Source organism: Gallus gallus, chromosome 5, assembly GCF_016699485.2.
Source record: "Gallus gallus isolate bGalGal1 chromosome 5, bGalGal1.mat.broiler.GRCg7b, whole genome shotgun sequence".
Classification (NCBI taxonomy): domain Eukaryota; kingdom Metazoa; phylum Chordata; class Aves; order Galliformes; family Phasianidae; genus Gallus; species Gallus gallus.
In genome coordinates this window covers 14,022,182-14,034,805 of record NC_052536.1, presented here as the reverse complement: position 1 = coordinate 14,034,805, position 12,624 = coordinate 14,022,182, and the positions used below count along the sequence as shown (strand labels likewise).

The window sequence follows — 12,624 nt, the reverse complement described above, 5'->3', positions numbered from 1 at the left end:
TGAGTTTTCTAGCTCTTAGCAGAAAGGAGTAGGTATTTTCTCATGAATCATCTCCAGGGAATTTTGGGCTACGGTGAGATGATTCAGACTTCATCAGGATGGGTGATGATGCCTACCATATGTCATTTGTGGTACGGCCCCTTTGGTTTGTGTATGATTTTGGGGCTGGACTTTGTGAAATAGATAAAGAGGTTTTTACATGTATGAGCACCAATATATGCGAGGACAGGAAAAAACTAAAGATGTATCAGTTTTTATAAGGGGGATTCCTAGCTGACCTATGTCACTTGCCTCGATAATTGCTTAGATATCTGTATCAACTCCAAATTGTCTTAATGCATGCCCCGTTCCCTGGTCTAAGTATTATTGTCATCATTTTCATATAATAATCAACTATAACATGATATGAAAAGAGTAGTTGAGCATCTCACCAGATGTAGTTATTTCATGAAGTTTCTTACCCATATGCCACAAAGCAGTAAACTTGAGCAAAAAAGAACCAGCAGGGATTCTGCTGATTTTCATTGTCTTCGTGTGTATCTTGTCCTGTATAACTTCATTTGGGTTGTGCATCTTGCTGTAGCGCACATCTGACATCATGCATCTTAAAAGCTAGCCATTGTTACGTAAATACCCAGACTAACTTTTGGCTTAGTAAAAGCCCTAGAACATTACCCAGTGGTGTCTAAATTCAGGCACATGTAGAAGATATATGTAGTTTTAACTGAGGTTGTGCATCACACAGGTAAATATTGTACCATTTAATTAAAAATAATTATTAACTGCTTCCCTAACAGGCAGCTAATACGAGCATTTCTAAACCAGCAACCATCTATTGCCTGACCAAAACAAGAAGGTGTGTGAATTGACTACCTTTCCTAGAGCACGAGACTTTCATCATTTGGCAATTGTAGCACTTACCTGAAATACCTTGTGTTTCCATATGAGCTCTCATTGAAAGAGCTCTATCCATTTAATGTTTTTATAGTAATAAATATTTGTGTTGCCCCAGAGGTTCTAATTTGTGTAGCTGTGAATGTGTCATAAATTTTCTTCATCTCTAATGCTAAGAAAACAGGATCTGCATTCCCACACAGGGATGCATAGTGATGGGCTGCTGTGGACTATCCCATTTGGCAGGAGTTTTAGTATTTCACACCATTCTTGCTAATTAACAGCCAGCTTCCACAGATCATAACTAGGATATTTGTTGTTATTATTCTGCCATAGATATTTGGTAATGCATGGTCATGGTGTTTTCTGTGCCAGATAATCTTTCTTTGACATTGTTTTATCAAGTATTGCTCAGAGGCAGCCTGTTTATTTTTTAAAGTCCTGCTTTAGAGATCGCATTTTGCTTCAACAGGAGGTCTATGAGCTAGTTCTCAAAGCTCCCTAGAGCATGGGGAAGACGCCCTTTAATAAAACGTAGCATAGCTTGCCAGATGGGAAGGAGGAATTGTCACCAAAATTGTTTCTGTTTTGGCTGTTTTAAGTGATGACTTTGTAGTGTGATAGCACAAAAGCAATCTGACCATGAAAAAAACCTTACTGTGCTGGGAAAGGAAGGAGACAAAAAGAGAGTCTTCACACCAGTCAGCTTTTAATTGCAAAAACAAAACAGCTGCTGGAAGCCTTATGATGGGGAAGCCCAAGCTGTTGTTAAGCATCATGGCAGGTCTTCAGGAAAGGGCTGAAGACATAGCTCTGTGGTTAGTAACAACATTGTCCTTCCAAGTGTAGAGAGTGTTGTAAAAGCACAGAATTGTTTGCCTGGTAATTTAACAAATGGATGGTGGAAGCTGGCTGTGGTGGTTGGTCAGAAGCAAAGGTCAACCTCAAAAGACTGAGGAAGAGAACCTAGACTTATTACAGGGGGAGGGCAGAAGGGACCTGGAAGTGAACGCAGCTAGCTTGGGTTAGATAGAGTATAAAAAAGGAGGAGACAGTGAAGGCATGGAAGGAGTGGTCAAAATGGAAAACTAAGTACATGGTAATGCAGTGATTATCTGATACCTATTTTGAATTGCTAAAAGCGGAGCAAGAATATATCAAGATGAAAGAGATGATGATAAACTAATTGAGATACAACTTGTCTAGCTAAAATTAGACAAGAATTTTTAGCCATTAATGGTCTCAAATTGTGCCAGAGGAAGTTTAGATTGAATATTAGGAAGAATTTCCTCATGGAGAGGGTGGTCAAGCATTGAGGTGGCCTTTCCAGGGAAATGGTGGCATTCCCAAACTTGGAGGTACTTTTGAGAAGTGTGGACAAGGCACTAAGGGACAAGTTTCACTAAGGGTTTAGTGATGGGACTCGATACGTCAGGTTGATGGTTGGACTTGATGATCTTTAGTCTGACTGCCCTTCCGCTGCCACCTCTTGTACAGCAACAAAATGTAACAGAATATTGGCAGGAAGGTTTAACTTGTAATGTTATACCACCACCATTTGCCTCTGATGTTGTGGGCCAACATCACAAAATAGAAGGCATTACTTTCAGGTCAACTCTTGTATGATTCTACAATAGGAAAATCATTATCTTAGATCTCCAATAAAGGAAACATCTATAAGATATTAATACAACCAAGTTGCAGGGACTTGAAGAAGGCTTGAGTCAAAATTAACACCCACACTATAAGCCTGAATCATAATCAAATAAGCAGTGTTTCCTCTAGGGATGAAGGAAGAAGTGGGACAGAGTGATGAAGCAGAAATCTGTTTTAGCCTTGTTGTGTTTGAGCTGATACTAGGACAACAAAAGACGTTAGAGATGAAAATCAACATCTTTGTTTATTAAGGTGAAAAGGAAGAAAATTGTACTGATTTTTTTAGCTGAGAACCAAAATGTTGCAACTTTTTCTGTGTGTTTTAGAACAAAAGCCACAGCTTTTGATCTTTTAGCTACTGGTAATGGTGTCACAAACCCTCACAGCCTTAAAAGATTGGTAGCATAGTTGAATATAACAAAAATATGATGGATTATGTTTGTTTTGTTGAATTATGTTTAAAGTTGTTGTTGATCATCAAATATTTACTGATAGTTCCCAGGGAAAAATGGACCATCCGCTGTGTTGATAGGAGTCCTACTGACAAACGGGATTTAGAAAAGACTAAAATGACTTGAAAGATAATGTGTCAGGTGCAGGAATGATGTGTCACTGATGGGCTGTGTGCTGTCATTTCTTGTCATCTGCAGCATACAGGCAATTTGGGGTAATGAGGAGGAGAGGTATAGTGCTTTTTTGTTAAGCTTCCACCCCAAGCTACAGAACAAGCCATAGTCAAACATGGGGAGTCTGCTGGTTCCTAATACATTCACAATCTGAGGGGCAACCACAACCATGAAGGTGGTTTAAGGCCACTTTCTGCATATTCTGCATATCTTGGCTTACTCCATCTCTTTCATATGCAGAAATCGTCCCTCCTCTCCTATACTGTTTGGTTTCTGTTATTATTTGTTTATTGTTTAGGTAAAAGAGTGAATAAAGAGTAAATAAAGTGAAACAAAGAAACAAAGGAGTGTAGGCTCATTGCAGTGAAACAAGCAAGGAAGGAGTCAAGGTTATTCCTTTTCTAAGCTGCATATATGCTTCTAATATGATATGTGCTAGATCATTTGATGTTAGGAACTTGCTAGCTTTTACTGGGGAGGTGGTGATTCTGGGAGACAGATGGAAAAAAATGACAAAGGGAATAGTCAAAGTGTTGCTGCACCAAATCTCTCTGCTCCTTTCCAACAGATGAAATCGTTCTTGCATTAAGTACTGAGCTCCTTTGTCTTGAAAGACCAAAGTTTTGTCTCCTTGAAGCTTTGAATCTTTATCATAGATTTTTTTTGTCTTGACTTGTACTAGGGGTGTGAAGGAATATCATGCAAGGCTCAGACCTTGTTGTCTTTATGAAAGCAAGCTGTGACCTTAAAAAAACTTTGCAACTTCTTAATGAATGTATCTAATGAAGAAAATCCTTAATCAATAATTTATTTTTAACACCATGTGCACTTGGCTTCATATCAAGTTGCAGAAGGCTTTTGGTTTCTTGCTTTTCTTTTTTCTGTGTGCTTGCAGCCCGGAAGGCCAACTGTGTTCTGGGCTACATTAGAAAAGAGGTGGCCAGCAGGGAGATAGAGGTGATTGTCCCCCTCTACTCGGCTCTTGTGAGGCCCCATCTGGAGTACTGCATCCAGGCCTGGGGCCCCCAGTACAGGACGGATGTGGAGCTCTTGGAGCGGGTCCAGAGGAGGGCTGCTAAGATGATCAGAGGGCTGGAGCACCTCTCCCATGAGGAATGGTTGAGGGAACTGGAAGGGAAATGGCTGTTTACAAGGGTGGATGATGGTAGGACAAGGGGGAATGGTCTTAAGCTGAGACAGGGGAGGTTTAGGTTAGATATTAGGAGGAAGTTTTTCACACAGAGGGTGGTGACGCACTGAACAGGTTGCCCAAGGAGGCTGTGGATGCCCCATCCCTGGAGGCATTCAATGCCAGGCTGGATGTGGCTCTGGGCAGCCTGGTCTGGTGGTTGGCGACCCCGCACGTAGCAGGGGGGTTGAAACTGGGTGATCATTGTGGTCCTTTTCAACCCAGGCCATTCTATGATTCTATGATTTTTCAGTGTCCTAGCAAGCAGAGAAGAAGTTGGTGGGGACAGTATGATGCAGAAGGGACAAAAGACCACAGGGACTAAGCCCAGCTCTGATATTCAGTGACTTTGTAACCCTGAGCAAGTCACGTCACTTAGGAGATTACTACTCACATGCTTGTCCCATGTGTAATGCAAGGATTAGCAAAGCTGGGGTGTGGGCAGAGCATCCAAGAGGGGAGAGCTACGTGATCTTACGTTGTGTCTTTTGTCTTGCAATACCCCTCTCAGTATTATCCATCAGGAGGGGTGTGTGCCACCAATCTTGCCCTTCCTTTCCTTGAGCCTCCTTTGCAATGGCTATCACAGAGCAGGGCTTTTTTTTTTTACATTTTTACAATAGGATGACTGATGTGATCAGTCTCACATAGGCATAATGTTCTTTCTTTCATTAGCTTTTTCTGTTTGAAAAACGCTTCTCGAAAGCCTGTCAGAATGTGTATATTCTTTTATGGAGTTACTCACACATATATAGATACAGATACAGATATGTATACGTAGCATTTAGTGGGGATTGTGTAGCTATATGGTGGTAGAACTGATACAACACTTGGAAGTGCTTAAACCTCTTTCTTTGGCCTATTTGGAAATCACGTGTACTGTTCCTGTGCCATGTAATGTGCCAGTGCCACATTGGCTCTCACAGAGATGGAGGCAGGTGCTGAATGATGCCCTTGTTTAATCGAAAATCTCCTAGTTGGGGGCTATCCTAAAAAAAACCCATCATACTGTAGGGAATAGAGTTGGCGGGTGACCAGCTGCAAATTTGAGCTCAGAAATGCTAGATGCAACATAACCATATCGTGCTTGTGGAACCATCCCTGCAGCATTTATTTCTTGCACTTGACCACTGGGGAATGTGTTTGTCGTCCTTCTCACTCCTGTCACGTTAGGGCTTTGTCAGATCAGAATACATCGTCGCTGTGCTTCTCTATGTCCCTTGACTTGTCAGAGGCACAAATCTTTTTCAGACGCTCTCCCCTGTTCACTTCCATTATTATATCTGGTGCTTCTGGGTGGCAAGCAGAAATGAATAACCTTGTAAATGCTCCCTGTCTTTCAATTTGTTTTATTTTCCGTACAACATGTCAGTGCATTTTTGTTGAGTGTTTTTAATAAGATGATGCTGATGAAAATAAATTGCTTTGCAGTTCCTGCTGTGGGTGACAGAAATGCTGGGTCTGTAATTTTCCAAAACTGTGCGTTTGAAACAAGCGTAGAGGCTTTTCTGTATGCCTGTAACCACAATCATCTTCATGAAATTCCTTGCAGGAAAAGAAATAAGCTATCAGTTTGAATTTTGGGGGCAAGATGCACTGCTGTATCCAGCTTCTGCTGGGCACAGTTAGAGAAGGAGAATTTTAGGACTGATTCTCTGCCACATTTGGGTCTGCCATATGGGATATTTAGCCAAATCTGTTTCTGGCGTGAGAGGGAGAATGAGTTATGTAGCAAACCTTTTTATTGGAGTGCCCGTTAGCCAGGATTTGGGAAGTCAGGGCTGGAACTTTAAAATGTGAACACCACAGTGCCCGTGGCTGCTGCACATCAGCTTTCTTCTGACTGTATCAGTATCTCACTGGAAAAGAATAAGGCAGATAAATGGTTATCTCCTTGTTATCAAGTCTGGCGAGTACCCATCTCTTCCAGGAGTGAAGGTAACCTAGATATTTCAAATGTGATTTTTGCATCAAGATTTTTCTCGTTGCTCGCTTAAATGAAAAATTGTCAGTATTGCCATATTTTCATAACTTGTTTTTTATTTTGTAAAAAATGCAGAAACTATAGATACAATTCCCTAAAGTTTAGAAATTCATCTTGCTGTCTGCCTTTTTATGCTCTCATCCTACTTACCTAGCTATCGAGACAATGTTTATGTCCATCCCTTGCTGCATTCTCCGCTGCATTTCTGAAAGGGAAGCACTTTCTGTTTGTGCTGGCTAGGATACAACACATGGCTGGTACACAGTAGCTGCAGATGATACAGGAGCTCAGGTCCTACTTTTGCAACTTGAAGGCTAATGCTGTTATTATTAAACCATTTTACTATTTTTACTACTTTACTTTCCATAGACTCCTTCAACTATTCCATCCTTTGGTAAGCTTTGAAAGCAGAGATTATTAAGCTCCCCAGTTTATAAAACTATTCTCCTCCTTCCATTTCAGAGATTTCCTCTGAGATTACATTGCTCAAAGTACAGAAAAGGAAGTATCCTGGATTAATGTTTTTCATTGTCCTCTCAAATTTGAAAGCTTGGATTAATACTAGTGGTAAAGCTGGCTGGTTGTAAAGTAAAGGTTTGGTTGATGGTGGTGTGCTATTTCCTTAAGGAAACTATTAGGCTCTGTTAGGCAGCATTTACAGAGATTCATGCTTAGTTTTCTTCTATTTTTCTGTCTTTTGTTACATCCACTTACAGCAACAAGATGGTCCATCCATGGCAGGTCCTTTCCTTCTAGAAGATTTCACCTTTCTCTCTTTGATTGCCAGGAATGCTGTATGAGGACTGGGCTCTCCTCTCTCACTCCTAGGTCCCCACTGTGCCGCATTTATTCACTCAGTGTCACACTCTTCACATGTGAGTTGGGGGGAACAGCTGCTCCAGCAAATCACCGCTGTTCAGCAGCAAGAGCTGAAGCCCTTTGTTTAGGCTGCACACATGTAGTTCTTTTGATCTCTTCTCATAATTTAAACTATTCACCTTTTTTTTTCTGAACTCCCTCTAGTTTGTTGACATCAGTCTGGGTCCCGAGTGTCCAAGGCAGTACAGTATATGAGGACAGCTTTGCCAAAGCTACTTTATAAAGGAGCTGTCAGCTTGGTTAAAAGACATGAGCCTTCCACAGTAGCTTTAAGAGCTGCCATGAAAGCTTATACCCGGTCATTCTCTTCTTCCTCTTCTTGGCTTATTGAGGCAGTTTTGGCTTTTAGATTCTCATTCGCTAGACTGCTGAACGCTGAATGCAATAAATCAGTGAAATACTGATTTGTTTCAAGTCATTGGCTTGTGTAAAATTTGCAGAAGAACGCTGTTAAAAAATATTAATCATATCTTCTTTTAAAATTCTGATTCTCTTCATTTGTTTCCAGAAGTGTTCTCCTTGACCAAGTGTAAAAATGTTTGTACATAGCTGTGTGTGAGAGGCTATGATAGTATGGTAGTGTGCTTACAAATCCTGACTTTGTTGGGTTTTTTCCTAGGTACTTGGTGCTAGAACACGTGTCAGGTGGGGAGCTCTTCGACTATCTTGTAAAAAAGGGAAGATTGACACCAAAAGAAGCCAGGAAGTTCTTCCGACAAATCATCTCTGCTTTAGACTTCTGCCATAGTCATTCAATATGGTGAGTACAGTCCTTTCCAATGGGAATTACCTGTTACATAAAAGCACATATTAAACTAAAAGCATCTTATTTCCTGACACTTACTATTAAATAACCAATGTTGTAAAGCTGTAAAGGCATTGTGTAAAGTGCTGGCATGTTTTTAAATTCTTGGCTGTCTGTAAGACTGTGTACCAGTCAGAAACAGACATTTCATGGGGAACATTATCTTTGGAAGAGAATTCATTCATTGGGAATGGTTTAATCAGGAAAACCAAAACCACCATGGAAAAGCTTTTTAATTTCCATCATTCTTTGGGGCACTTGCTAATAACTGAGAATTACAAACGCTATTTCAAAATGAGTCCCTAAAGAAACTTGGGACAGATACCAATGCAGCCAAGTCATTTTATGTCTTCCTTCAATTTTTGGAAACCTGCTGGCTTTTGGCAACTTTGAAGGAGTCCCTTCTGGGCATTTGAGTCATTGTTGCCTTTAATTTCCTTTCCAGTAGGGAAGAATTTGCTTGATGTGTCTGCAGTTGATATTTACTAACTCCATCAGATGATTTTACCATGAAGTATGGTTTAACCTGCTCATTTGGGTGATGTTTTAAATTGGACCAGTTTTCACTTAATCTTCAGCAAGTTTAGCTAATTTAAGTTTTACTGAAATCAGTTGTTACGATGAGTCTGAGCACACAGGTTCTGTACAGCTGCTGACCTGCTTATTTCTCAGAAATACAGCTCCTTGCAGTAAGATTGGCTGGGAGAGACCATTTACATTATGTCTGTGTGGTTGCTTCTTTGTAGCCACAGACAGCCACAGATTTCCCCTCTGCAGGAGGCTGCGTGCTGCTGCTAAATACTGCAGTAGCTGGGTTTGCATAATCACCCTGTGGATACTTCTCAGTAATGATACAGTGATTTCTGTAACCCCCAGTTTTGTGCTGAGAACTCACATACCAGATATCTGCAGCACAAATGGCATTTTTGTAGCTGTGTGGCTTCACGCTTAGAGATCTGATCCAAGAAGCCTCAAATAATGTTTAAGTGCAACTGAAAAGAAATTATGTATTCTTTCAAATGAATATTCCAGAGAAATATGATTCACAATTGGGACAGAAGTTTCTATGAAAACATTCACATCAGTCCTTTGGGCTTTTGTTGGATGCCTCGTGACATGTCTGAATAATAAACTCAGCAAGGCTCGTGGTGAGGCTGTCAACATGACAGACAGGCATTTCTGCAGGTTTAAGGATATGTGGAATTTCCAAGGCAGAGTGCACATCTCTCTTGAGGAATCCATTTTCCTCTGTTAAACATATTGGATTCTAGGCAGTAGTCTTGTTTAGAAGTAAATCCCCTGTCTCCTTGCCAACTCCCACTCTACTAACATCTAGTGCTGAATAAGCTAGCAGTAAATCATAAGCTCTCCATCCCTCCCGGTCACTCTGAGACTTGTGTGGTTGGTGTTATGCTAGACTCTGTGTGATATTCTGAACAGTTATCATAAACCCTTTTTGAGAATCGAAGCATGCATAAATACATTTGTGTGCATCTGTGTGAATATAAAAGTTAATGTGCTATCCTAAGCAATGAAGCCTGACCTTGTCCTGTCGTGGGGCAGTGAAATGACAAATCATCTCATCAGCCAGGTTATCCAGTTATGACCATGTTGAAAAATGAAGGCTTCTGCTTTGGTTAATGACTAAACCTGTGTGCCTCTAAGTCACTGGCAGAATGGATTGATAGCCTGGTGTCCCTAGACCCATATCATCGTCCGATCTTCTTCCAATACCTCCCAAAACACAGAGAAGCATCTGTGGCTTGCTTTTACAGCAGTATGTAGCCACATTCAGCTTCCATTGTTCAAAATGTGTTGATGCATCGGGATTCATGGATCAAAGAATCAGAAAGGATTCCCCAATGCTCGCATCAATAAAAGGCTTCTGCTGCTACTGTATGGAGAGATCACCTGTGTCTGAAAAGGTATCTTCAAACAAGCAGCTCAGACAAGGAAGCAAAATAGGCTTGGAGCTTGAATGTGCTTTCATGGCTTTCATGTTGTTTTTAAAAAAGTAGGAGCTTTCCATTATTACATAGGTTGCTCCGAAAATAATGTCTCTTATTTATTTCCATGGAAACTACAACAGTTAGAAATAGCACAATAACACTACTTGACAGAGCAGATTCTCAGCTACAGAATGTTATTTTTCAACAGAATCACCACCATTAGCTATGCATTTTTGTCAGTAATAAACAAGAGCCAGATGCCACACTCATAAAAATCTGCACCAGCATGAGTGACCCACTGTTTCACAGCTGCTATTATGGCATCATTGCTAGGAAAATGTTGCCTATGCAGTCCAACTTTCACTGTGCTCACATCCACTGGTTGGTCTCCATAAATATTCAGCAAGTGTCAATGAACGTCACTGGCTGCCATTTTTTTCTGCATGGTGATTCATCTTTGCCTCATCTGCACTGCCACATCAGATGCCATTTTGTCATACCGCCCCTCTGCTGCCACCTGTCTCATGGCAACAATATGTAATGAAATATTGGTGGGAAGGTTCAACCTCTACTACCATACCACCAACATCCACCTTTGCTGTCATAGGCCAACATAATAAAATAGAGGCATTACTTTCGGAGCAGCCCTCATATTTTACTTAGTGGAAATTAGGAGCAAAGATTTGATGTATCTCTCTCCGAAGTACAGTCACATATGGAGTTTGGTGGTATGCTTATCTGTGAGGAAAAAGCTCTCAGACAACCTACTTCTCCATTCTGTAAGGGCTTCCCATGCTGTGCTAGGGACCCTTTTTTGGAAAGCAGTGCTGTGCAGGGGTATTATTTGTGATCCTGCAAACAGCGTATCTGTGTTACCCTGGTGCTTTGCCTGAGCTAGCAAGCAGAATGGTGAGCTCAGTGATGCAGCAGCACCGTGCTAGCTCTGAGGGCTCTGTGCTGTGCTGCAGCACACGGATGTGCTCAGAAGTGATGCAAGAAATGGCAGAGTAACCTGGAGTCCCTTGGACATAAGACCTTTCTAGCTAAGACAGAGGTTTAGCATGTAACTAACGATTTTTTCCAAGCTGCCAAAGAATGGGTGTCTGCTCTCTTACATCAGTACCTTTAAGATGTCTGAGCTGGGATGCTGCGAATCAATAATCCTTTTGCGGATCTTGCATCTGTAGTGTGGGAGAGCTCTCAGCTAATTCAGCACCACCTATAATTACCGTAAAACAATGTAGGAGCAAATACTGGGGTAGGTCGCAAATTCTTGCTTTCCTCAGGAAGAAGCTCTTATTTGCAGCAAGGGAATGCTGCAGCACGGGAGGAGGTGGGAGCCGGGCAGAGCGAGCTGGCGGGTGCCGCATTGGCTGGGGGTGACATCACCGCCAAAAGCCGGGATTGGCCGCGTCCTTATTTTGTGTGTTGGGTTTGTGCTTTGGTCAAGCTCATATTTGGTGTCTGTATCTCACAAGCTGACAAATAAAAATATGATTACAGAAAATGCCCCGTGGCAAACCTTATTATGGCTTCAGAGATAACAGATAATGCCAATTACTGCACAGGGCAGTGGTGACATTGAGAGGAAATTCCCTGTGGTAATGAGCAGCGAGATTATTATTTCATTTTATTTTTATTTTGGTTGGGTTTCATTTTGTGTTATGTTTTTTTGTTGGGTTTTTTTTTTTTTCTTTCATAGCATGCACAGGAGGGGTTAAGGCAGTTTCTTTATGAATATTGATAAATGACAATTATGAGGTCCCTTTCTCCTTTTATTGCCTGGGGCTGTGCCTGCTTGAGTACGCACAAGGATCTTGCTGAAGTGTGTCTGTGTGTGTGTGCATAGGCATGGGGGTGTGTGACTTAGAGGGCTAAGGCAATGAATAAGAGCTTTGTTTGGCTTCGCCTTGTGTTCTTGCCATCGGTGCAGGGGGGGAAATGGCTCTTTATAAGACAGCGCTTCGAGATTTCACAGCAGTGGTGCTAAAATGTCTCGTATATTACTGCAGACAGGAGCTGCAGAGCACTGTCAGTAGAGGAAACATGCTTTTATGAAGAAATCTGGGGTGCCTTCAAGAAGCAGAGAAAGCCAAAGAATGCCAGGTGCCATGGGTAACCTGTCCTGTTAGGTAGTACCACCTTCCTAGTGCCTTCTGCTTTGCCTTGCTTCTTTTATAAGGAGGATGCAGAGATGTGTGTCCACAGCTGGACACTTTGAAATTATGACCCAAAGCCTCCAAATGTGCAAGTGGGCTTTAAACTGTGGAATTTAATAATGTTGATTTCTGGTATTTCTTCTGGGGGTCTTTGAGTCTTTAGATTTTGAAGTTTTCTTTTAGACCACCAAATTAGAAATGTGCCCTCTTCCCCTGATGAAAGCTGAGATTTGCCAATCTTTGCCTGAATCCAGGAGCTGCGTGTCTGGGACTGAGATTCACTCTAAACAGTGAGGAGTTTAAACAGTTTCCTTGTACAAAAAACTGGAGAAATAACATGAGGTACAGCAGCTGCAATGTCAACAACAAAGTTACCAGCTCAGCTAAACTCAGAGGATATGTATTTTCCTAAGTTTATTTCTTTACGTAAGCCACTGGAAACTCAAAAATTGCAAAGTCTTACTGTAAGCATAACCAGGTAAC

The 12,624-nt window shown here is 41.4% G+C and overlaps 1 protein-coding gene across 23 annotated transcripts in view; it reads left to right on the top strand.

Moving 5' to 3' along the window:
• The window catches only part of BRSK1 (BR serine/threonine kinase 1), a 299,198-nt gene that overhangs the window by 199,100 nt on the left and 87,474 nt on the right, over window positions 1-12,624 (top strand). For all 23 annotated transcript variants that reach the window (XM_046941627.1, XM_046941624.1, XM_040700868.2 and 20 more), the window contains exon 4: window positions 7,848-7,988. In XM_046941627.1, the coding sequence (XP_046797583.1) occupies window positions 7,848-7,988 (141 nt within the window). The remainder of the gene's footprint in view (window positions 1-7,847; window positions 7,989-12,624) is intronic.